Here is a 26,963-nt window from a genome sequence, read left to right on the forward strand (position 1 = left end):
AAAAAAGAAACACTAATCACTAATGCAATACAACTCATTATACAGCATGTCATTCTGCTTTGCTACGTTTTCAAGTCAAATAATATAATTTCTTTATTAACACGCGTTTACAATTCAAGAAGTACTACTCCACTATTTTTCAATATTTTTATACTAATATTGCAGTAATTGAATCCAATTACAAAACTTCTATTATCTCCACAAATAGTCAAATAAAAAAACACTTATAACTAAGTAAAATTCAATTTGAACAATTTTTATAGTACTAGTACCTCCCATTTTTTTAAAATAGAAACTTTTGAAACTACGTGAATTTTAATGCACAATTATAAAAGTAAGAAAAAGATTGAAAGAAAAAATAATTGAAGCATAGTTAGTGAAAAAAGTGTCCTACCACATTAGAAAGAAAAAGTTTATTAAAATAAAACAATCTCTAATTTTAAGGGACGGACCAAATGGAATAATTTCTATTTTCAATGGTTAAATGGTTAATAAATGAACATTTCATTTTAAGCACTCGTTTTGAAAAAATGATAATAAATGGTTAAAGTAGAGAAATAGTAAAGTAAGATAGAGAATAGTATTGAGAACAGTATTATCTACCATATTCTCTATCTTACTTTACTATTTCTCTAACTTAATCATTTATTATCATTTTTTCAAAATGAGTGCTCAAAATGAAATGCATTTATTACTTTATAAATTACAATAAAATGTTATTGACATACAAATTAACTCTTATTTCAAAGTATGTAAATTAATTATGATAAATGTGATGTTGGGCATATAAATTCAAAATTGAATAGCTTTTATACTTCCTCCATATAAATAAACAAGTTACTGAGATCGATGGGGAAGCAAATTGCTTCCCAGAAAATACTTAATCAACCAATAATGTGATTATTCGTTTCACGGCATTTTATATGTCATTTCCTGTGCTATAATATGTTATAATAATGTGGATGGCTTAGATGATCATGTTTTATGACAGCTACATAAAGTTTGAATTGATAAATCATGAACATTAGGTGTGGTGTGCTTGCTTGACATTTCGCACATTCTCCTTGCAATGTTTAGTGGATGAGCTTTGACTTTTCTTTCTTTATTCTTTATTTGTAATGCGGTGGTTACATGGATGAATCTACTTTATGTTGGGTTTTGGTGTGGCTGGACCAATCATCGGCCCAAGTCATTATTGAGGACCGAACTCGATTAAGCTCGGCTAACACCGAACTCGATTAAGCTCGGCTAACACCGAACTCGATTAACCTTCTCCAACACCGAGCTCGATTAAGCTCGGCTACCAACCGTTGTATTTGAACAGCTCGTTCAGTTACAACGACTAGTTTTTCAGTTTTCAGTTTCACATCTTGTTTTTCTCCATATATTCGTGTGATTCAAGAAACTAGATAGAGAAGTGAATACACTTTGTGATTCTTGAGCTAGCTAGATGAGTGATCCACAATCGAGTTGTTTTCTCCGATTGAGTAGCGAGCTAAGTGATAGTGTGTTGTAATCGCCTTCGTTTGCTTTGTATTCGTAATAATATCGTCCCACATTTGTTCGTGAATCTCGCGTCGATTCTGTATTTGATTCTTCAAATTGGCGCCGTCTGTGGGAAAGAAATCGGCGCGATGTCTACGGCGAAATTCGAATTGGAGAAGTTTACGGGCAAGAATGACTTCGGTCTATGGAGATTGAAGATGAAGGCCGTGATGATGCAACAAGGGCTTTGGGAAATCGTCAAAAATGGGGAGGCCGACACCGCCAAGGGTACGGATGAAAAGGTCGATCCAAAGGCTCAAGAACTTCAACAAAAGGCGTATAGCACTCTGATCCTGAGTCTCAGCGATCGAGTCCTGAGGGAGGTTTCGAAGGAGGAGACCGCTGCGGCAGTATGGAGGAAGCTTGAGTCCATCTATATGACGAAGTCTCTTGCAAATCGCCTTCATCTGAAACAGAAGCTTTTCACCTTCCAGATATCAGAGGCGAAGAGCATCTTGGAGCAGCTCGAAGATTTTGGTAAATGCATGGATGATCTGGAGAACATCGATGAGCAGATCAAGGATGAAGATAAAGCACTTATGCTTCTCAATTCATTACCGAAGAGCTTCGAACAATTCAAGGACGCTATACTCCTTGGAAGAGACTCCAAGATCACCTATGAAGAGGTGTATTCGGCCCTGAAATTGAAGGATTTTCAGAGTTCTTCAACAAGACTGCGTGATCAGGCTGGGGAAAGCTTGAACGTGAAAGCCAATATCAAGAAACCTGAAAAATGGAAGAGGCAGGGTTCTGAAAAATGGAAAGGAAAAGGCCAAATGGAGTGGGATCAGAAGGAGTCCAGGTCTTGCAACTATTGCAAGAAACCTGGGCACATCAAGAAAAATTGCTGGGCCTTAAAGAAGAAGCAGGCTGATGGCAATTCTGATCAGAACACTGCTGACTGTGCAGCAGATTTGGAGCCGGCTCAGGTCATGAATGTGACTGAGAGGCCCATTGTAGACTCTTGGATCGTGGACTCCGGGTGCTCTTTCCACATATGCAGCCACAAGAATTGGTTTGAGAACCTGACTGAAGCACAGGGATCAGTCTTGCTCGGCAACAACCAGGTGTGTGTTGTTAAAGGCATTGGTAATATTCGTTTTAAGGTGCATGATGGTTCTATTAAATTGCTGACTGAAGTAAGGTATATACCTACTATTAAGAGGAACCTTGTATCTGTTGGTGTGCTTGAAATGAAAGGATTTTCTTGTGTTTTTTCTGGTGGGAGTATGAGGATTATGAATGGTGGTGCTATTGTTATGTCAGCCTCTAGGATAAATAGATTATATTATCTGGAGGCTGAGGTCATTGTGGGAGATTCCTATGTTGCTGAGGAACAGAATCTGGTGTTGTGGCACAAGAGATTAGGCCATGTGGGTGATAAAGGGCTTAAAGAATTGATCAAGAAGGGCGTTTTTGCATGTGATGATAGGGAGAGTGTAAAAATGTGTGAGTCTTGCTTACTGGGAAAGGGAAAGAAATTGCCTTTTGGCTCAGGAAAGCACAACTCCACAAGACCTCTGGATTATTGTCACAGTGATCTATGGGGTCCTAGCCCGGTTAATTCCATAGGTGGTGGAAGGTACTTCTTGAGTGTAGTAGATGACTATAGCAGGAAGGTTTGGGTATGGATCCTCAAGGAGAAATCAGACACATTCAGCAAGTTCAGTGCATGGTACAAGGCAGTTGAAGTTGAGAAAGGGCATGGCTTGAAGTGTCTGAGGACAGACAACGGGCTTGAGTTCCTATCAAGGGAATTTGATAACTTCTGTGTGCAAAGGGGAGTGAAGAGGCATAGGACAGCTCCGGGGAATCCACAACAAAATGGAACCGCGGAGAGAATGAATAGGACTCTCCTTGAGAGAGTAAGATGCATGATTTTTGAATCTGGAGTGCCTAAGAAATTCTGGGCAGAAGCTGTCTCCACAGCAGCCAAATTGATCAATAAATGTCCATGCTCAGCCATTGGTTTTGATACTCCAGATGGCAGATGGTATGGAAGCCTAGGAGGTTATGAGAAGCTTAGGATTTTTGGTTGTAGAGCCTTTGCTCACACAAGGCAAGGAAAGCTAGAACCTAGAGCACTAAAATGCATTTTCCTTGGCTACCAAGATGGTGCTAAGGCATATAGACTTTGGTGCACAGAAGAAGGGAATCAAAAAGTCATCATCAGTCGAGATGTCATTTTTGATGAGTCAATTATGCCATTCAAGCCTACTCTGCAGACAGTGACAACTCCAGAACCTGCTGGGGTCAGTTTTGATCAACTTGAACCAGAACATAGAGCCTCAGATGCTGCTGATTTCCAAGAGCCAATGATGTCCTCAGATGAGGAGAATGAGCAGCCTACTGATAATACTCCAGATGTCTCTGATCCAGAGCCACAAGTTCAGCAATATGCTCTGGCCAGAGACAGAACCAGAAGGGAAATCAGACCACCAGCAAGGTTCAGAGATGCAGATTTTGTATACTATGCCTTGTGTGTTGCAGAGGAGTTGGAGATCTCAGAACCAAGCACCTATAAGGAAGCTATTGGCAGCAAAGACAAAGAGAAATGGAAAATGGCTATGAAGGATGAGATAGACTCTCTCATCAAAAACAAAACTTGGATCCTAGTTCTCAGATCACAGATTCAACAAAGACCTATCTCTTGCAAATGGATTTACAAGAAAAAGGTGGAGGCCTCTGAGAATGATAGTATCAGATACAAGGCTCGCTTGGTTGCAAGGGGTTTCACACAGGAGGAGGGGATAGATTACACCGAGGTCTTCTCTCCTGTGGTGAAACACAGCTCAATAAGGATACTCTTGGCAATTGTGGCTCGGAGAGATTGGGAATTGCAACAACTTGATGTAAAAACAGCTTTTTTGCATGGTGAGTTGGAGGAGACAATCTATATGGAGCAGCCACAAGGATTCATAAGGCCGGGAGATGAGGATAAGGTCTGTTGTTTGAAGAGAAGCCTCTATGGACTGAAACAAAGCAGCCGGCAGTGGTACCTGACTTTTGACAGACAGATGGAGAGACTTGGCTTCAAGAAATCTGCCTTTGATAGCTGTGTTTACATAAGGTACAAGGGAGGTAAAACTGTTGCTTACTTGTTACTTTATGTGGATGATATGCTTGTGGCAGGCCCTAGTAAGGCAGATGTGAAGCAAGTGAAGGAGGATTTGGAAGAAGCTTTTGAAATGAAGGACTTGGGAAATGCAAAGAGAATTCTTGGCATGGATATCATAAGAGAGAGAGCTGCTAGGAAGTTATGGTTGATGCAGCATAGCTACATCAAGAAGATGTTAATCAAATTTCAGATGATTGACTCTAGAAAGGTATCAACTCCAACAAGTCCACACTTCAAGCTCTCTGTCAGTCAGAAACCAGCTAATGATCAGGAAAGGAAGTTGATGTCTAAGGTGCCTTATGCAAGTATTGTTGGGAGTATTATGTACATGATGTTGTGTACTCGGCCTGATCTGTCACATGCCATAAGCCTGACCAGCAGATACATGGCAGACCCGGGTAGCACACATTGGCAAGCTTTGAAGTGGATAATGAAGTATTTGGTGGGCACACAAGATTTGGGATTGTTGTTCTGCACAGCAGACGGTGAGGATGAGCTCATAGGCTACTGTGATGCAGACTATGCTGCAAATATTGATAGCAGAAAATCCCAATCTGCCTATATCTTCAAGCTCTTTGGTACAGCAATCAGTTGGAAGTCTAATCTCCAATCTGTGGTTGCGCTCTCTACAACGGAGGCAGAGTATATATCCTTAGCAGAAGCGGTTAAAGAAGCTAAATGGCTAAAGGGAATATTGGGGGATTTTGGTGTGGTGCAAGAGGCTGTAACTATCTTGTGTGACAGCAACAGCGCCATTAGCTTGGCCAAGCACCAGACTTTCCATGAGAAAAGTAAGCACATCGACATCAAACTTCATTTTGTAAGAGATGAGATAAGCAAAGGCGTGGTGGCAGTCAAGAAGGTCCACACCTCTGAAAATGCAGCTGACATGATGACTAAACCCCTACCAAGTGCTAAGTTCGAGCATTGTTTAGACTTGGTTAACTTGACTGCAAGAAGATGAGGGAATTTTGGTGAAGGTGGAGTTTTGGCTGGCCGGATGGTGGATGCAGCCAAGGTGGAGATTTGTTGGGTTTTGGTGTGGCTGGACCAACCATCGGCCCAAGTCATTATTGAGGACCGAACTCGATTAAGCTCGGCTAACACCGAACTCGATTAAGCTCGGCTAACACCGAACTCGATTAAGCTCGGCTAACACCGAACTCGATTAAGCTCGGCTAACACCGAACTCGATTAAGCTCGGCTAACACCGAACTCGATTAACCTTCTCCAACACCGAGCTCGATTAAGCTCGGCTACCAACCGTTGTATTTGAACAGCTCGTTCAGTTACAACGACTAGTTTTTCAGTTTTCAGTTTCACATCTTGTTTTTCTCCATATATTCGTGTGATTCAAGAAACTAGATAGAGAAGTGAATACACTTTGTGATTCTTGAGCTAGCTAGGTGAGTGATCCACAATCGAGTTGTTTTCTCCGATTGAGTAGCGAGCTAAGTGATAGTGTGTTGTAATCGCCTTCGTTTGCTTTGTATTCGTAATAATATCGTCCCACATTTGTTCGTGAATCTCGCGTCGATTCTGTATTTGATTCTTCACTTTAGGTCATCCGCAACGCGGTTTCTTATCCGTCTCTTAACCATCTCATCCATTAATTATTCATGGGCCCCACTGTACTTTTCACTTCATCTCTTAACTAAGAGACAGAACCTGCAACCCTCCATCTCTTATCCGTCTCTTAACCATCTCTTAACTTACTATTCATTCAATTTCATTTTTTATTTTTTTTCCAACAAATTCAATTAATAAAAAACACACTTCATTAAATAAAATAAAAATACAACTTAAAATCCTAAAAATATATATATAATTAAATTTGTGGCAAAATAAATAAATAAATAACATAATTTAAAATACAATTTTATAGAAATAAAAAAAACTACTCCGCCGGCGAATCATCTCCCGAAGGCGGTGGCGGTGCACTCAAGCTACCTGGAGGCGGAATACCAATTTGTCTTGTCATATACTCAATTCCGGCAAGATAAGCTTGATATTGTGGAGGCGTCATGCGGGAAGTGTCCGTCATCGTGACGGTCAAGTACATGGACAATAGGGTGTTCGAGCCCGAGCCCGCCTGGCTTGATTTGCCTCGGCCCTTCCTCCCTTTAGCCGCCTTCGCCGCCTTGGTCCCTTGCGGCCGACGGCGCACACGGGAGGACCACCCCCGCATAGTCTGTCGTGCCCTCAACCTCCTGCGAGGCAGCCTCTTGTGCGGCGCTGCCCGAACCGTCCCCACTAGACGAGTATTGGCCACCCACCGTGTGCTTCGTGCGCTTTGAGGTTGAGCCCGAGCTGGACCGCACACCGCCGACCCACCTTTCCTCGTCTTTGACTGCCTCCCAGACATCGACATGTCTGAATTCTTTGCCGGTGTCGTCGAAGTAGACTCGCAAAGCCGATCTTAGATTGTCAGTTACGATGGCTCCGCTTTGGTAATGAGCCGCTTTGTTCTTGTAGATGCCGCAGAATATTTTGACCTCCCTGTCGACTCGGTCAAAGTGAGCGCGAAGCATCTTCAATGTGCAGCGGCGGGACCCTCTTGGCTGGATCTCGTTGTAGGCCTCGGTGACATTTTCCCAGAAGCACTTCCGGGATTATTGATTCCCGACGATGGGATCGTACGAGACGCTGATCCAGGCGTTGTACACCGCCATCATGTCCTTGCGGCTGTACGGATGTCGACCTACATCCTCATCCTCCTCGGCCGCCTCCGCCTCTTCCCCTACGGCGTCGAATGCCCTGGAGCTTCCACCGCCTCGTCCTCCTTCCGGATGGGGTTCATCCGGATAATCCTCCTGAATTTGGGATAATCCTTGCGAATACCTCGGGGCGGAGGGACGAGCGTATGCATCCACATCAAAATGGGGTGGTTGGTACCCCCAGCGTCGACGAGCCCTAGGTGCCCGACGTAGACGAACCAGAACCGGAACCACCCAACACGTTGTACATGCCCCCCAGTCGCCAAACACGTTGATGTTAAACCCGCAGGAGCCGCCACCGCCATAGTTTCCGTCGCCAAACATTTTGTGATGAGGGGTTAGATGAAAATTGGAGAGGAAATGGAGATGATTTGGAGGATTTGATGTGTATTTGTGTGTGAAATGAGGATGAAATATGAGTATTTATAGAGTAAAAAAAAGGAAAACGGTCAAAAAACGGTAATATTATTGTTTTCTATTATTTATTTATTTTTTTAATTAAATTTGATTTTTTTAAAATGATATATTGCGTCAACGTGACGAAGCCCATTCGCGGGCCGACGAGTGGGCGTCACGCATGGTGCCGGACGGGTGTGGCGAGACAACCCGCGAGGTGTCTCGGTGGGACGGGTGTCTTGGTGGGACGGGCGTCTCGGCGAGACCAGGACGAGACGGGGCGCTGCAACGCGTCTCGCCGCCGTCTCGTCTCACAGGAATGAGATACGAGCCACCCGCGAGAAGCGTTGCGGGTGGCCTTAGGGCATCCACTATAGGGGCGGCGCGCCGGCCGCCCCCCTGCCGCCGTCGCCCCGCCTAACTATAGTGCGGGTAGCGTCCGCCCCGAGGCGGACGCAATTTTTGGGGCGGAAGGCCCTCCGGCGAGAAGAGTGCGAGGACACGTCGAGGGAGATGCGCCGCACCGATAGGGGCGCCGGTCTATAGCACGGCGCGGCGGATTGGGGTGGACGAATTTTTTTTTCATTTTTTTTATAAATTCAATTTAATTTACCTATAAATACACCTCATTCCCTTCATTATTTTCACACCATTCCAACTCTTCACTCATACTTTCTCTTACTAAAATTTGTGGATTCAATTGGTATTAAAAATGAATGGTTTGTGGAATGACGCGTGGAATTCTCTGATTCAAGAGGTGCAGAACCAAGCCGACGAGGAGAATGCGGCACGCGCGGCGGAATTGGTGGAGGCCGCGATCCCTCGTGCGATTACTCGTCGTCGCGTCTAATTTTAATTTATTTAACTATAGCCGTTTTTTTCTAATTACGTATAGTCCGATACTTTTAATTATAATTGAATTAAAATAAATGAAAAATGAAATAAAATGAAAAGTGGCTAAAAAAATGTTCACTATAGCTGCGGACACTTTTTTTTGTGGGCGCGGACAAATAAACTAGGGTTGTGGACAAAAAAAATGGTGGGGCTATTGGAAGTGTCCGCCTTATAGTGGGGCATTTGCCCCTCTTATTTTCCAACACATGTATATATATTACCTATTATAAATTTTATTTCATTCAATCTTTAACTAAATACCCCTCCTCAAAAATACTTAAAATTCCTTAGTATAAAAATTTACCCACCTCTCTACAAATTCCTAGCTCAGCTATTGGGTGGTTATAACCTCTTCATCATTAGTCATAAAATTGAACAACATGTAATTAATTAGACAATGACAATTGACATGGAACACACTACGTTTTATTTAAATAAAAAGATGATAAAAATTTAATTAAGAGTTTCAACTTCATTTTGGCACTTGAGCAATGTATATAAATTTGCCCACTTTAGTGGCCGTGCTTGAACCAATAACACACGCACAACTAGTACTAATTAATTAAATTTACATATTTATGTCTGCCTATTTTCAAATATCTTGTAAACGTTACAAAATAATTAAAGGCCTGCTTTGTTTGATACCTCTAATTATTAAATTTCTCTGTTCGGAAAGCATGAAATGCAATGTAGGAAATAAATCTAATCTCAATCAGGTAAAATTTAAGGATTTTCCTGATTTAAAAGACCCTCTCTATTCATTTTCTTGTTCTCTTTTTTCGTTCTCTGTGATCTTTCTCTTATGCAAGTCATATGCAATCATTCTATGACAATCTAGTAGTAAGCTTGTTGCCTTTTTTTTTCTATGAAATTATTTTGTGTGTGCTACATGGAATCCATTCTCAAATATAATGAGAGAGAGCAGGGTAAATAAAAAAAAATGTGTAATTAGATATATTTACAAAGGCCATAATTTCACTAGAAGCTGAAGCGGCTACGCTACATAGTAGTAGTAGTATTTTATAAATAATTAATGGGATATAGTAGTACTATCTGTGACACATTCTCTTAACGAGACTTGGTTATTATAAAGATGACTTTGAGCATATCAAATATATGCATCAATGATATTTCTGTATCTTGAAAATGTCATGCTGTGATTAATATTGTACAATACTTATTAAAATAGGGAAAAGATAAACGTACATAAATTCTACGTACATAATACCCTTAATTTTTTAATCGGACCGAACCGGTTTTATTTAAATCGGTTTTATTATCTTTTGTATTATTTATTTACTAAATTACCCCTTATTATTTTTATATCTTAAAAAAGTAATTTAATATTCAAATATCGCATCCAACTAAATCTCGTATGATCGATCATATCTAATGCTCACATTTCATCTTAAGTATATACATTTGCTCATAATACTGCCCTCCACGTCAAATTTAAATTTTCTGTTTCTCCTTTCTTCTCAGTCTTATCATAGCACCATTCCTAATTTTTTGCAGCCATCTCTCCCAATTAGATAAAACTTTTTTAATTAGAAAAAAATATTATGCATTCGATATTAAAAAAATTTACAAAAATCTTATTATATTAAAAAAAGGTTTCATTTCGTAATTAGACTTTATAAGTAAAGAAAGCATACAAACATTACCCTTAACATAATTATAATTTTGAATTTGTCAGTATTTCAATTTATAAGTTGAACTAAATTTTATAATCTATTTTAATCTATAAACTTAATTTAATTCCTGCAATGTATGACAAAAAATTAAACACACGATCAATATACAATATCACACTTATAATTTGCAAGTATTTTAAATTACAAATTTAAATATATTTTATAACATTATAAAATGATAATAAAAAAAAATGTACCATGCGTTTTCATACTTGTATGTTAAAAACAGGATTTCAGCCCATGGAAAATTGTGGATGATGAAAAAGAAGTTAGATTATTATATACATAACCGCAAAAAATATGGAAGATAGAGGAGAAAACTCAACTGTACACACTATTATCAATCAATCTATTATATATTTGAACTTTGAGGAGAGAGGAAAGAAAAGAGGAGAGGAGAGGAGACTACTCTCAGAGTATGCATAACGGTGGACGGACGGCGTCTGTCCGTCCGTGCCGCTAGCAAGAACGAGACTCGCCGCCGCTGCGCTCGCGCCGCTGGCACGGCGCTGCTCGCTGCATCGAGCACGTCAGTGCCAGCGAGCAGGCGACGTGGCGAGCAGCGATTGGGCGGAATTTTAATTTTATTAAAAATTCGGTATTTAATTTTAAAAATCGATAAATTTTTTTTTTCCAAATCCCAAAAATATGGCCGTTTTTGCCCGTTTTCTGATTTTTTTGAATTTTTTTTATTTTATTTTTCCCCAAAATCATCTATAAATACAAACATTCATCATCCATTCATCACTTCAAATCATCTTTAATTCATAATTCTCATACAAACTATCTACACCTTCATCTCTCACTCAAAACCTCAAATGGATTTCACCCATCTTATGGCGGAAGTGGAGCGCGAAGAACAATAATACTACGAACAACGTCGTGCCGCTTACGAAGCATATGCCGCGGCGAATACCCCCGCTCTTCCTCCTCAACAAACTAGATCAACTCGCCGCTACATCCATCGTGACCGGGAGGGAGCCCACGAAAGGCTCGTTGCCGACTATTTTGCCGACCAGCCGCAGTTTCCGGCAGATTACTTCAGGCGCTGTTTTGGCATGTCAAAGCGCTTGTTTATGCGAATTGTCAACACATTGTCTGCACGTGTTGAATTCTTCCAAACAGGTCCAGATGCAACCGGCCGGCAAAGTATCACGCCGTTGCAAAAGTGTACGTGTGCCATCCGACAACTCGCTACTGGGCAAACTACCGACCTCTTCGACGAGTATTTGCATATCGGTGAGTCCACTGGAATCCTTTCTCTAAAAATTTTTTGCGATGGCGTTCGTTCAGCCTTCGGTGATGAATTCCTTCGGGTACCCACTATCGATGATTGCCAAAGGTTGCTTCGTCTTCACGAATCAGTCCATGGCTTTCCCGGAATGCTTGGCAGCATTGACTGCATGCATTGGAGGTGAAAGAATTGCCCGACTGCTTAGAGGAGGCAACACTTAAGTGGTCACAAAGGCGGCGGCCCAACACTTATCCTTGAGGCGGTCGCCGACTACCGCCTATGGATTTGGCATGCATATTTCGGCGTTGCCGGATCCAACAACGACTTGAACGTGCTCTATTCTTCACCACTCTTCAATGATGTGATGAATGATGTAGCACCGGCGATCGACTTCACCATCAACGGAAATACATACCTCATGGGTTACTATCTCGCCGATGGTATCTACTCAAGGTGGTCGACTTTCGTGAAGATGCTCAGCAACCCGCACGACCCGAGACGGGTTCTTTTTGCGCAGCGTCAAGAGTCCGCGCGGAAAGACGTCGAAAGAGCCTTTGGGGTCCTTCAAGCCCTATTCAACATTGTGAAGGCCCCGGCTCGACTGTGGTACGTGAATAATATTGCCGACATCATGTTCACGTGTATTATCTTACACAACATGATTATAGCCGACGAAGGACCGATGGCGGCTAGCTTCTATGACGAGGATGAACCCGGAAGCTCAACCGCGAGGTCTCCCCCACGCAGAGATGTGCATACGACGGCGGGCCAGAGGATCGAGACAAGGCACACAATGCGCGATACCCGAACCCACATTGAGCTACAAGAAGACCTAATCAAACACATGTGGGCAAAATTCGGCAACGAGTAATGGTTTTTTTTAATTTTAGGATTTTAATTATGTAATTTTTTATTTTTAGGATTTTAATTATGTCTTTTTAAATTTATTTGTAATTTGTTATGTTATTTCAGTTTTTTTTAATGAATTTTCATATTATGAAAATGTTTTTATTTAATTAAATTTTAAATTGAATTGTGCTCGTCCTTGCGGAAGAGAACAGCTGTGGGTGTTGTGCTCTTGCCAGAGAGCGGACAGAAAAAGTGGGGACGGGCCCACAACCGTGCTCGCTGACAAGAGCACGGTTGTGGATGCTCTTACGATTTCATAAAAAAAGGGAAGAGAGGAGAGAGAAATAAGATAAAAACGCATAGTATACCATTTTTTTCATCATATCTATTTTGACCTTTTTCAAAGGATACATAAGTAAAATACCAATTTATTTAAAAGTAATTAAAAATTATGAACCATTATAAATGTGAAATACGTGAAAACTCCAATTATGTACCTAGAATTTATGTACATTTATCACGTACTCTTAAAAATATTGCTTTACTTACATCTTTTGCACGCAATAAAACGGAGTAGTAAAATAGATGATATCTAAAATGGATAGAATTTTTTTAAGATAAAATCAATAGTCAGTAATCAATTCGTTTCAATTAATTCTTCTCATTTTTGGTAATAGATAAAATGAGATTAATTTAAAGAGGGAACTACAAAATTAGTCCCTATGTATGGCTGATCGAACGCTGGAGGTACTCATATTTCAAAAAATACACCAGACACCTCTACGTATGAGTATAATTTCATTTGAAGTCATTTTCACTATTTATGGTCTTCCATGTCCTTCTCATCCTCTTTTTTTCCCAAAATGCCACTAAGGGCATTTCGGCCTTTCCAATCATTCATCATTACATTTCATTAATATAAATAAATATGAAATTATAAGAATATTGTAAAATAAATTATTAAAATATTAATTTTTATATAAACATAATACCAATAAATTATAAATACTAGAAATATAATACACATATTAACTGAATGATTTAATGGTAATTAAATATATTTTATTTTCAAATTATTTTCCTTATGAAATAATAATAAAGATTAAAGTATACTACTACTAATATACAAAAATTATTTCCCCACACTCTCTTAAAACTAATTTATACTAGGAATATATAAAAATTCTTATTACTATAATATTATCATCGCTAAAAATGGCTAACGGCAAGAGGGAGAAGATTGCAACGACCCCCATTTTCAATCTATTTTCAACTTCTCAAAAGTGTTAAATAATGGAAAGACCGGAATGCCCTTGGGTGGCATTTCGGAAAAAAATGAGAGGAATGATATGAAAGACCATAAATAGTGAAAAAGGACTTCAAATGATATTATACCCATACATAGAGGCATTAAGTGCATTTTTTTAAATATGAGCACCTCCAACATTCGATTGGCTATATATTGGGGCACGTCCAACATTCGATTGGCTATATATTGGGGCTAATTTTGCAGTTAAGTAGTTCACTCTAATTTAAAAAGCTTTATTACTAATTTATGCAAAAAGTAGTCGGTAGAGCAAAGTGAATTCTTCTCCTCGAGGTTTGATTTAGTAAACTATTGCAATAGAAAAGTTCAAATACAGTTGATCAATTATTTATCTAGAAACACTACTACTTTTCTGCATTCTTGTTATAAATTGAATTGATACAGGCATCAATTCAGACAGATAGGATTTGACTCGTCTCCCTACAAAATTAGATACTTAACAAAAAGATCAAAATTAATTTGACTTAATTTTTCCCCAAGAGAAAAGAACACATTAGTTAAAAACAATAATTTGGAGAATATTATTGAAAATTAGATCACCTACTACCACCAATCATATAGTAGTATACTACTACTATTTCAATTCATATTCTTTTCTTCACTCATTCACAATCATCCACAATTCTCTCTCTCTAAAACCAGAAGAGAGAGAAAGAGGAAGAGGAAGAGGAAGAGGATTCGGAAATGTGTCCGCTCAGAATAATTTTGATCTTCCTCTCTGCAACCCTCGCCGGATTCTTCGTTCTCAGAAACCTCAACTCCTCCCCTGACCTTACAAACGACGCTGTCGAAGAAGAATCCGAGTCCTCTGATTCCATCCCCCTCTCTTCCAAGGTATAATTCAACCTCTATTTTCTCAATCCAATCTCCAAATTTCTTTTTTTTTTTTCATTTAATTGCTAGAATGAACAAAATTGTCTTCTGAGGTTGATGATTTGCGCACTATTTGCACGCAATTACAAAGTAAAAATGAAAATGCCATGGAAATTGAGCTATGTTATGCTCATAATTGTTATTTTTCGTATGCAATGAGCTGATTTCATGCGCTATAATTAGGTTTGCACGGCGGTTGGGAAGGGATTTTGGACTTGCGTGGACATGGCAAGCGGCAGGTATCTGTGGAGGAATTTGGTTTCATCGAGATCTTCGACAGCGGCCAAGCTTTCTGCCGATTAATTAAATTGGTAATGTTGTAATTGTCCGTAGAGGTGATTCTCTTGTGGTCATTTCTTGTGACTGTGTGTCGATTCTCGATGACGAACCCTTCAAAATTTATACACGAGTAGTAATTGTTTTTATAGAGAGCTCACCATGAATTGTACTACCACTGTGCTGCTGGTATGAAATGATGATTATTTGTATAGTTTCAGTGTATAAAATGTATATCCCTTTCTTATTCTTTCCCACTTTTATTCATATACTTGGAAATATAATCGAAATGTAGAATACATTTTGTGGTATTTGCAAGTGAAGTTCTTTCTGTGTTACAAAGAAGTTCTTTTTATGCTTATGTTAAAATATGACAATGGACTCTTACTGCTTTTTGTTTTATGTTCCTTGTTTGAATTTACAATCTTCTTGGGTAAAACCTTCTCTTGTTAAGGAAAGTGGCGATTCTCTCTCGAACACATACTGATACACACACATAAACACACTTGTTATCCATGTCCAAGCATTCGAAATTAATGGTCAGAGCTAAAAGTGTTTATGTGCTCTAATTCCTATGTTTAGAACTTAGAAGGTATGTGCAGTTTGAAGTACTACTTGTTATCCATTATGAGTTTGAAAGTGAGGAATAATGTTGTAACTGAGGTTACCAATCAATAGATTGTAAAGCTGATTCCATCTTTTGCCTTGTTTGCACTATAAGAGGTCTTCGAGGACAATCAACTTGTAATCTTGCAGTAGTGTGTCTTCTTCAGTTACGGAGAAAGCCCTTTGAGCAGACTGCATATAATAGGTAGTTATGTGAGCAACGATTATATTCGGTCCTCCACCACATGAAACTGTGGGACAGGGCTTTTATAAGGATGTTTTGCAATTCAGGTGTCATTGACAAGGATGCTTGATATGAATAGGTTTGTAATCTGTGGCAATACCAGTAGTACTCCATAATTTTTGAATTGATCGGTACAGAACACTCTTATGAAGTAACTGTGTCATGGTGGGGATTATCTGAGAACCTTAAGCATTGATCTAATTGCTGATTTTTGGCTCTGGTCTCTCTCTCTCTCTCTCTCTCTCTCTCTCTCTCTCTCTCTTACTAATAAACATCCAAAGTAGATTGGTGACTTTCTTTGTTTGTTCTGAGTCTACATTAATGGTTGAACCTTGCTGTTTGGGATTGCTTGTTACTGTTTTCCCAATTGTGAGAAAATTTTTGTTCTTTTTTAACTACTAAGTTGGAAATACTGGACTCATGTTTCTGCTTAATTTCCTTCTACATGGAGATTACTGTAATATAAATGTGGCTGAGATCTTTTTTCTAAACTTCGTAATTTAATATTACAATTTCAACAGTCATGGGATATGAATTTGACTAAATTTATTGTTTAAATGACTATTATCAAGTAGTAATAAAGTGAGAGTAACTTTATATTTAGTACTATGAAACTAAAGTAATTAATATGGAAAAAGGAAGATGTGACAATTTTTTTGGATGGAGGGGTAATAATTGGAATTTTAATTGTCTTTTCATGGCTAAATTTTACTATTAAAGTTATTGACACAGCTGAGAGATTCTTAATTCTAAAATGATCGATGCGTCTCGCCATGTTGCTTATTGCGATATCAAACATAAAGAGACGAATACCAACTACGTCGAAACTTTTGGTGAAAATGAAGATTCTTGGATTTTTATTATTTTTTATTTTTATATTTGCGTTCCAATTGTTTCATTTTAAAAACGATATCCTATATTAATGAATATTCGAGGCATTTAATTTTGTACTAATAATTTGAAAGGAGATAACCTTAAGTGCAGCATTTCAATGATTTGTGCATTAGTGGACAAGTAACCCATGCTTTATCTTTTCGATTCTAAATTATTATTCTACAATTGAATTGAATGGGGAGGTAGACAATAAAGATGGAAAATCATATACACTATATGGATAGAATTTAATTAGGCAAAAAACATCTACATTTCTTTCTACTAATGTACTTTGTTTGATTACGACATTTTATAAGTTTTTGAATTATTAGATCCTTGTAAAGTTGTACCAATGCATTTTATTTCATTAGTTTTTTTTTTACAATTTTTGTTTTGTTTTATTAGATCTTTATATTAATGTATTTTTATTCAAGAAGTTTTTATACTTTATTTTTAATTTGGTTAGATCCTTATTTAATAAACTTCATAATTTAATTAACTTTTCTTATGTTGATTAAATTTATTTATTTTTTCTTTACTCATATTTATTTTTGAAATGATCTCAGTTGCAATTTCGACTCAAGAATTATTGGGAAGAAATAAAATTTTTATTGATATTGCGCATTATCAACTTATAAATTTATCAATTTTTATTAATTTTTTAATAGGTATTGCACAATTCAAATAAATAAGAGAAGATGGAAAATAAAAAAAAAATTGAAAAAAAAATTCAATTAAATTATGAAGTCCGTTAAATAAAGATGAATCTCTTAAATCAAAATGCATTACTAAGGATCTAATGAAATAAAAAACAATTATAAACAGAAAAGAAAATATAGGTAAATATTGTATATTGGCAACGGTCATATTTTTTTACGATAGAAATGAGGGTATCGATCGGATGAGTTGGTCAGTAAGGCATGGGGCGAACAAAGGCAAAAGAGCCCCAAATCACTGCGGCGGATCAAATCGGCAAAAATGGTGATGAAGAAGATGAAGATGATAAGGGATCGGGCTTCTTCGCCTGCTACTTGCTCACTTCTCTCTGTCCCCGCTTCAAAGGCCAAACATACATCGGGTAGGATTCCGATTCCGATTCCGATTCCGCCCAATTCAATCTATTGATTATCTAAGCTTCAAACATAATTTTATCGATTTATTTCTGTTTCTGCAGATATACTGTCAATCCACGACGGAGAATACGTCAGCATAACGGCGAAATAGGGAGCGGCGCGTGCCGCACCAAGAAGAAGCGCCCCTGGGAAATGGTGCTCTGCATCTACGGCTTCCCTACTAATATCGCGGCTCTTCAGGTCCTTCTTCTTTATCTTTGGAGATTTTGTTTCTGCAATTACATTAAAGCGGAGTTTGGGGGTTTCGTCCTTTTTCCTTTATAAGCTTTCCAAATTGGTTAATTTGTTGTTTCCATATTCAAATCGCGAGTTATTTTGTTTCAAAAAACAGTTTAGATATTTCTTGATGAATAACTGATCATTTTGTGATCCATATAGTCTTCTTGGTGCCTGACTGATTAATTTATTTGTTGAAGGTTTTTGCAAGGGTATTGATATGTAATTTCATAATCTGTTGCAATATACATGTCTGCTTATCTGCTACAAGTATTTGAAGTAACAACACTACTAAATGAATTTGACTTGATGAAAATTGTTTTGTGGCAGTTCGAGTGGGCGTGGCAACACCCGTTAGAATCTCTAGCGGTCAGGAAGGCAGCTGCAGGTTTCAAATCGATATCTGGACTTGCCAACAAGATTAAACTGGCCTATACAATGCTAACCCTTCCTCCCTGGCAAAGGTGTGAAATTTGTTGCTTGTACATGGCAAATTCTGTTGCTAAACTTGAGAGTGTTCTTTGTTTTTGTTTTTAATCCCGTCTATATTCACGACTTTCTATGGTTTGTTTCACTTTGTCAGTACATGGCAAATTCTGTTGCTAAACTTGAAAGTGTTCTTTGTTTTTGTTTTTAATCCCGTCTATATTCACGACTTTCTATGGTTTGTTTCACTTTGTCAGTTTGGACCTCACGCTGAACCTGTTCTCAACAAAATACCGACAGCATACCTCCGGCTGTCCAGCCTTGCCCGAGCAGATGCGGACCCAAGTCAGTTCCATGGACGAGTTGCCATGCTACAATGAAAATGTGCGTATGAATGATGAATGGGATGATTTTGAAAGTGAGTGCATTTTGCATGAACTGAAAGATAAAGAATCAACTGGAGCAATGAGGGAACAAGAAGTTCACAATTCTCGTAGCTATCATGTTTCCGAAGAAAACTTTAGCCAGCAGACAAATCATGCTAGTCCTGAATCAACTGGACCAATGAGGGTTCACTATTCTCCTAGCTATCAAGTTTCTGAACAAAACTTCAACCAGCAGGTAAATCATGCTAGTCCTGAATCAAGTGGATGCCAGGCAAGAACATGGGTGGGATCTCAATCCAATTCGTCCCCTGCCAGAACGTTGTGTTCACCTTCTAGCTCCTTGTTTGCTGAAGAGAAACAGAGTCCCGGGTTGGGCAAGCTAACTACAGTATCAGACGAGCCAGAAATTGACAAATATCGAGTGTTGATCAGTACTGACATCAGTGGTCACGACGTGGAGGTCATTGATCTTTTCACGCCTTCACCTTGTTACATGGAAAAGTCAGGCAGCAAGAAGAGGAGAAAGCGGCCGAATCTGGGCCCTGAGGTGATTGACTTGACCAATTCTCCCATCTTTGTATAATTAGTGATGATGTAAATCCATAACCATAATGTATTATTCATCAAGGTTGTATTTCAATGAGCATGATTTGTGTTGAAAACTTGAAATGGCTTATGATAAAATTATAATATCACAGCTCGTATATTGCTTTATCGTTCAAACTTAGATTATTAACTATTTCAATAGCATGTGCAGATGTGACCAACCTAAGTACTTTTTTGGCGAATTAATGATGGTTTTTAACAAAACTACCTTAAAATTCGATCTCATAAATAAAACTATACTTAGCAATGATTTTTAAGGTAGTTTTATTTATGAGATCTCACAAAAAAAATCATTTCAATACTCACGAACCTTAATTCGCCAAAACTACCTTATACACGGGATCATGATTTATGTGTAGACAAAAAAAAATCATTTCAATACTCAATAGTTACCCGAGTGCTACACTTGAATAAAAAAAACTATCAGAAAACTTGCCAGTTGGTGAAGATCAAGGTAGTTGTTCTTGCAGCAGCACCAGCTGCTGCTGTAAGTGGTCTTGATTTGGCTGCTGCTCTGAATGTTGCTCCTGCGATGATGATGATGATGATGATGATGATGATGGCAGTAGGAGCTCGTTCTGTTGCCGGTTGGGCTCCGGTTGAGGCTGTGGTTCGCCTTGCCAAGCCCAAACAATGTTTTGCAGGCCAGGTCTAATAGACTCGTCAAACATATTCTGATACTCCAGCGAATCTCCACTGGTTTTCTTGATCTCAACCATATGAAAGTCCGGTGTGAGCATGAAGATCTCTGCATCAATCGACAAATACCCCTTTTTACCTTCCTCGGTTCCTTCGAACTTAAACAACCCGGCGTCCTTTTTACTTATCTTGAGCTTCATGCGCTTGGCAAGTTCTTCCAGCTTCGATATGATGACAGAGGCCGGCTGCAGTGAAATGAATCTAGCTTCTTTCTTTACAGAAGGCTCCTCAAACAGTCTAGATAGGTCGAACCCAGCAGAGAGGGATATGATATCGAACGCATTAAGGTTCGTGAGTCTGTTGTCTGGTGATGTACTGTCATGCTGGCTCGTGGATGTGCTGCTTTCAGCATCGTTGCCTTCTAAGTTAGAGCTCAATCCCATCTTGAACCAAGTGCTTTCCTTGATCTTCGCAATTGAAGTCCGAGTCATTGGATTCGGATCCAATATTCTTAAAAGCAGCCTTCGCGCCTCGGGAGAGATCCATTTAGGGCATTTGAAGTCGGCCTTCCCGATCTTTCTGTACAGCTCCATCAAATTTGAGCTATGAAATGGAAGATATCCAGAGAGCAAAACAAAAAGAATCACCCCACAAGACCAGATATCGGCTCTGGCGCCATCATAGCCCTTCCTGCTGATCACTTCAGGGGCGACGTAGGCAGGGGTCCCACACGTTGTGTGGAGAAGCCCGTCTTGGCGCCTTGATTCTGCTAGCGCACTCAAGCCAAAATCGGAGATCTTCAGATTCTCATTCTCGTCCAACAATATGTTTTCAGGCTTCAAATCTCGGTGGTAGACGCCCCTGCTATGGCAGAAGTCGACTGCATTTATCAACTGATGGAAATATTTCCGTGCTAGATCTTCCTTTAGCCTCCCTTTCGCGACTTTGTTGAATAGTTCGCCTCCTTTAGCGTATTCTATCACGAAGTAGATCTTTGTCTTGGTAGCCATGACCTCGTAAATATGAATTATGTAAGGATGCCGGACCAATCTCATAATCGTTATCTCCCTCTTGATTTGATTTATGATCCCCACCTTTGTAATCTTTTCCTTGTCTATAACTTTAATGGCTACACTCTGTCCCGTTTGTAGACTCCTTGCGTAATAAACTTTTCCAAATGTGCCTTGCCCTAATAGCCTTCCTAACTCATATCTATGCATCAACACATTACTCTTACTATCCATACTGAGAAACTACAGAAAAAACACTATAATAATCTATTCCTTATTCGCCTTTGAAGAGTTAAATTGTGAAGGCCGTGGAACGTGATGAAGGGCTCAACCATCTTCACCCAAGATGCCTATCAAAGAAGCGGGGAGTTTAGGAGTTGACAATAATCTTGAATAAAAAGCATGCATGCTGTCCACTCTATCTTCTTCACTCTCGTCCACATGAACGAACAGCAATTCCTATAAGGCCAAGTCTTTGTAATCCTTAGAATTATGAGTCCAGTTCTGCAAGAACATTTTTCAGCATACCCCGACTCCTCTCTTTAAGAAGACCAGTAAGGGAGAAACTGAAAAGTTCGGTGATAACTTAATCAACGTTAACATGTTGTTAGAAGAGGAATTTCACAGAATCAGTCAAGTTAAGCATAGACAGGAAAAACAATAAATTGCATAACATTATGAAGATTTAAAGCATGCAAGAGGTGGAAAGAGATTTGATTGTATTGATGATAAAAGCACAGATCATGATCAAGAAATCATTTATACTACATAGACAACATTAAAATCATAGCTAGTGACTCTCTTGAAGACCAACCAAATCTAAATTATGTGAAGAAGCTATCCTATTATCTTGTAAAACGTTAGCAACATCAAAGTGCCTTACATATTTAGATGCTAATCTAAAAATGGTAAACTTGATTCTGAAATGGAAGGAGAAAACTAAGCAAAAGCAGCATACAACAACACTAGCTCAGGAAAAAAAAAATACTATGCTATGATTTTCAGTCATTATTCCTTTAAACAATCGAATGTATGTATGAATTGAAGAAAGCCCTCAAACTAGTTTTTTTCCTAGTTTTTAACCTTCATATTCAATTTCTAACTCCACATTTTCCTCCCACCCAATTTCTTATTCAGAAATGAATTTAGGTCTAATAACCACTAACAAGAAATACCTAAATCATCATGGTGTCAATATTTATTCTCATCTGACGCAAGTACAATTAAAAACGAAGGAAAGAAAGCTGATATGGTTGGCTCCCTTTTTACAGTATCAAGAAAAAGGCTAGATTTTTTTTCATTATTGAGTATGAACAACGAATGGCGACCAAAAACATGAGAGGAAAGTCAATATGAATACACAGAATTCACTAAAAAATAAGACAAATTCACAAACCATTTAACAGAAAATATCAGAAAACACCCAAAAGAAGAGGCAGATATTGGGACAATTGAGAGAAAAAAAAAACAGAGGCGGCATTGGGAAGCTAAAATCATTCGCATTCGATCGCATCCATAGATTGTGAAGGAATCAACAAGAATCAATAATTGGTTACCTTGATTTGTGTTTCCCCCGCGCAGAGAGAGAGAAAGAGAGAGCTCGTGATGTTGGTGTAAAGCAACGCTGTGAGTTGTGATTGAAATTAAAAGAAGATCGAATCTGAGTTCGGTATTGTGTCCCCAGAACTGTGGATGCCACCAATTAAACAATCTCTTGTCTAAATAAAAACATCTTCAACTTTTTTTTTAGCTAATAATTTGATTTATTGTATTCGAATTATAATTAGATTTCATAAATTTATTCATATTTTAACTTGTCAGTAATTTGCAAATTAAATATTATTACAAAGATTCAATGTCCATGCCGCAGAAGAATATGTGACTAAATTAGGCGAAATTGAGTTCGAGGAAGATCTTGACTATTTATTATGATTCCATTTCCACGGGTACATTTAAACCTAACAAAACGACAAAATAGTATAAATTATTGTAGACTTGTACTATTCTACATTTAACCGGAATAGATAGGCCAAGGTAGCTCTAAATTTTCAAAGTTTGCGAGATCACATCATTTTTTTCACCTATCATTTTATAAATGTGAAATCATTTATCGATTTTTTAAAAAATGGTAACTTTTGAAACGCGTCAGAATATATAGATTACACATATAAATAAGCTTTATGGTACAGCTCCGATTTAAACAAGCCACTTACGTAATAATGCCACATGATATGCTATTTAACGCCTGTGTCTCTGTCAATTGTCATACACATGTACATTGGTGTCACTGTCACCTATCCTGGAGGATACCTGACTTGGGCTGGCCCACTGTAACATGGGCCCCTAATAAATCAAACTTATTGGGCTTTTCTGATGGGCTTTGGGACACACTATATATATCTCGAATTTCACTTAAATTCTCAATTTTCACAATGTAGTAAAGCATATTGATAGGTATAGTATGCGATACAAATACAATCAGGTTGCATAAATAATTGAATGAGAAACCTTCTCATAAATCAAACCACACGTACATAATAATACTATAACAACTAACAAGCATAACTATAATACAAATTGTTGCTTTCTTGAGCTTCCCGCTTCACTACATATATAAAATTAAAATCACTCCTCACTCATTCAAATCCCTTATTATTATTATAATTATAATTGAGTTGGCAATGAAATCGGATCAGTTGATTTTCCTGCAGTTGGTTCTGATCTGGCCGTCGGTTCCTGTGAGGGGGCTGAGGCCACCCATCTTGATCATGGCCGTGGCGAAATCGGCGAAGAAAGCCGGCGGATTATTGGTGTAGGCGGTGACGTGAGCGTCGGTGGAAGCGCTGCCGCCGAAGAGCTCCTGGTCGGAGTGCAGCAGGCCCCTGTTGGCCTGCAGATTCTTGAAGTAGGCAGTGTCGAACGAGACCGGGCTGGCGGAGTCCAGGGGGGAGAGAGTGTCGTCGCTGCCGTTTAAGGGGCAGTTGGATTTGAGGGACGTGGCGAATGAGGCGTAGATGTTGCTCTCGTTGTAGATACGCCCTCGGAACACCGAGCATCTTGCTTGCCCTATTGTGTGAGCGCCTGTTGCATTTGCATACATAATTATATATCTCATTCATTGAAGCGTATCTGGAGTTCAACCCAACATCTCAACATCAATTAGTGATAAAAGAGCGGCTCTTAAGTTGATATCTCTTAACATGAGAATGTTTCAATATTTTATAACTACTTTTTTTAGTTACTTAAGGATGTTATATGTTTTTAAATATACTACCTTTGATTTTTTTTTAAAAAAAGTCTTCAATATTGGTGTCCTAGAAAAGCACAAGATTAAGGGTTAGTGGGATTGTGTCTTCAATTTAAGGACGTTTCTTTGCGCTCTCAATTTTAGTTATTTTCAGTATTTGTAACGCAAGTCTCAAATTTTGTATCCTTATAATGGCAGTTTGTTGTCACCTGAAAGGGTAACCAGTTCTTTGGGTGTGAAGCCTTTGTTGGAGAAGGCGGAGATGAGGTCAGCGACATCCAAGGATGGCGACGGGATCTCTGAGTTGGCAGCGTCGTAACTGGCGGTGGTGGAATCCCTCCTCCCTAACTGAACAGCCCAAGAAGGTCCGCTCAGCTGCAAATACACACATATATATATATATATAGTTAGTTATTTTGTGCGGGGAAATTTATGATAGATAGATAGATAGATAGATAAATACAGCGACAACAGAATCGCGGGCAGCAAGGGCCAAAATATCGGCACAAGAAACGAGTTGAGGGCAGATGGCTTCGAGCTGGGACTTGATGGAGTCGATCACCTCAAAGCCCCTCAGCGAGTTGTTATTGGGGCCGGCCGTTTTCTCTCCGGTGAAGCTCTCGGTGTCATCTAGAAGAACCGATGCGTCGCATCCCTGTTGGTTTATTCAATGTAGTTAGTTAATGCATGGTGACCTTGGCAATTAGTAAGAAATATGGATGAGAGAGGGAGAGAGCGTGCATTGACGAAGCAGTCGTGGAAATGGAGGCGGAGCAAGGAAGCTCCGATGCCGCGGTCCTTGAGAATAGCGGTATAGACAGCAGCTTTGATGGTGGTTAGAGCTTTGGGGCAAGATGTGGCGTAGGGGTTGTGGGAGGATAGTTGGGCTCTACTTATCAGTATCTGCTGCTGCAAAAATAACATCATTACTATCATTACTGAGCAACGCTTCATTCCCATGCTTGATTCTAAAACTACCTGCTATTATCTATCTATTATTTGATGGAAATTTGGTTGTGCTAAATGCTCTACTTCAACATGGACTATATATAGTGGTTGCGGGCATCCCATTTCAGTGCCTTCACTCATCATCCCTTTTATTATTACTTCTATAATATACATGAGCCATTAATTTAATTAATTAGTTTTGGATTAATAACTCCTTAATGAAATTTAATTTACATATAGGGTTTCATCTGATTTGCAACTCCAACATACATTTATTTTGTAATCAGAATGTGGAATCAAAATTAAAGGAATTAAACACATGTTCAATTGCGTGACAACCATATAGGGAGTATAAATATTGATGCCGCCAACAAAACTATACTTATTAGATAATGATAAATAAGTTGAGCCAAATTTATGTGTTACTAATATTCAGGGTTAATTATCTATAAATACGTGAATTAATATTTCTGATTTTTAATCCACTCTATTTCTAGGTATGAGAAATACATGGTCTTATAATTATTTTAGAATTTGTACAAGTTCAAATTTCATTGGTCAATAGCTAATTTTTTTTGAATGGGTTGAAATCAAAATTTGAAAACAATTCTTGTATCAATTTATAGCTAGGTAATTAATCCTAAAACCTATTTCCATTGTCCCGATAATGATTTTGGAGATTAATATAAGGATTTATGATTTTTATGGTAAACTATACAAACATCTCCATCTCATTCAAATTGACACATTTTTATTCTTAGGTCATCTTATTCTAACTGACATGTTTTTTTAATTAAAATGAAATCACTGTTTCTACATTATTCTCTCTCCACTTAATTCATAAAACAATAGTACTCTTGGTGCCGGATAGAAAAAAGTCAAATACTCCACTTCTGATGGGATTGTGGGACGGAGTTAGGATGAGATGATTATGGGATCCTAGTTTTGTGTAAAATACATTACTGCTACATAACAACAATTTAATAGAATAATACAAATAAAAAAATAAAGATGCGTTATAAAAGTTTGAAACTTCAACCCAACAACTGAAGGTGATGGTCGTCGTTTTCATATTTTGACTTTACATGGATATACATCGTACTTTCTGCCTAAAATTTTATCATGTTGTGAATTTAGATGATACATTTGGCTTTCACTTTAGTTAGTTGGGTAATCATTGTATATTAGTATACACGAGAGTTTATTATGACTATAATTGAATCCCTTATGTAAATTAGCCACTGATTACATATAGAAATAGGAGTATTAACTACAGGTATCAGCCGTAAACACATTAACAGTAATATTAATTTTCCTTTCCTTGTAATGTAGTAGATGAGCAATGAGCATACATTCTCTTTGATGAGGTTTAAATATATTTTTGCATGATTAGGGCATTAGCAATAAGGCCGCATTTTGGGGACTTTTATTGCAGGTGTCAATATTTTGCGGCCACCAGAAAAAAAAACAGTCGCACCTGCAGCGGTCGGGCGCCCGGCATAGCGGCTATTTTTCCAGCATTATTGGAGGCCGTTTTCAACAGCAAAATCCGGTTGAAATCAAATTTTTAGTTTTCTGTTTTTAAAAGTTTTAATAGTAGTATATTATTTCATCTCTAAAACCTTCATTCTTCTTTTATTTATCAGGTGACAATTGAAGTTTAATTTATGAGGTTTAATCAAATAAAAATATTATAATGTAGTGTT

The 26,963-nt window shown here is 38.4% G+C and overlaps 3 protein-coding genes and 1 long non-coding RNA gene across 5 annotated transcripts; 2 read left to right on the top strand and 2 right to left on the bottom strand.

The window, feature by feature from the left end:
* The first annotated feature begins 14,945 nt into the window (after positions 1–14,945).
* On the top strand, positions 14,946–15,974 carry LOC121744068. The gene is made up of 2 exons (XR_006038467.1): positions 14,946–15,734; positions 15,853–15,974. It is a non-coding gene; the product is annotated as an uncharacterized LOC121744068 (long non-coding RNA).
* Positions 15,975–17,518: 1,544 nt separating this feature from the next.
* On the top strand, positions 17,519–19,530 carry LOC121744067 (structure-specific endonuclease subunit slx1-like). The gene is made up of 4 exons (XM_042137509.1): positions 17,519–17,724; positions 17,821–17,959; positions 18,326–18,459; positions 18,679–19,530. The coding sequence occupies exons 1-4, from the start codon at positions 17,567–17,569 to the stop codon at positions 19,388–19,390; spliced, it is 1,143 nt and encodes a 380-aa protein (XP_041993443.1). The 5' UTR covers positions 17,519–17,566; the 3' UTR covers positions 19,391–19,530.
* Positions 19,531–19,761: 231 nt separating this feature from the next.
* On the bottom strand, positions 19,762–22,753 carry LOC121744066 (CBL-interacting protein kinase 18-like). 2 transcript variants are annotated; one of them, XM_042137507.1, is made up of 2 exons: positions 22,619–22,753; positions 19,762–21,628 (listed from the first exon to the last, which is right to left on the bottom strand). In XM_042137507.1, exon 2 carries the CDS (start codon positions 21,294–21,296, stop codon positions 19,863–19,865), a length of 1,434 nt encoding a protein of 477 aa, XP_041993441.1. In that variant the 5' UTR covers positions 21,297–21,628; positions 22,619–22,753; the 3' UTR covers positions 19,762–19,862. The 2 variants fall into 2 exon arrangements, with proteins under 2 accessions (XP_041993441.1, XP_041993442.1); XM_042137508.1 differs by having other exon boundaries at positions 19,762–21,647; positions 22,619–22,740.
* A 771-nt stretch (positions 22,754–23,524) lies between these two features.
* Positions 23,525–25,336, bottom strand: LOC121744421 (cationic peroxidase 1-like). The gene is made up of 4 exons (XM_042137942.1): positions 25,051–25,336; positions 24,773–24,964; positions 24,519–24,684; positions 23,525–24,143 (listed from the first exon to the last, which is right to left on the bottom strand). Exons 1-4 carry the CDS (start codon positions 25,267–25,269, stop codon positions 23,755–23,757), a joined length of 966 nt encoding a protein of 321 aa, XP_041993876.1. The 5' UTR covers positions 25,270–25,336; the 3' UTR covers positions 23,525–23,754.
* Positions 25,337–26,963: the final 1,627 nt, after the last annotated feature.

Source organism: Salvia splendens, chromosome 8 (assembly GCF_004379255.2).
Source record: "Salvia splendens isolate huo1 chromosome 8, SspV2, whole genome shotgun sequence".
Lineage (NCBI taxonomy): Eukaryota > Viridiplantae > Streptophyta > Magnoliopsida > Lamiales > Lamiaceae > Salvia > Salvia splendens.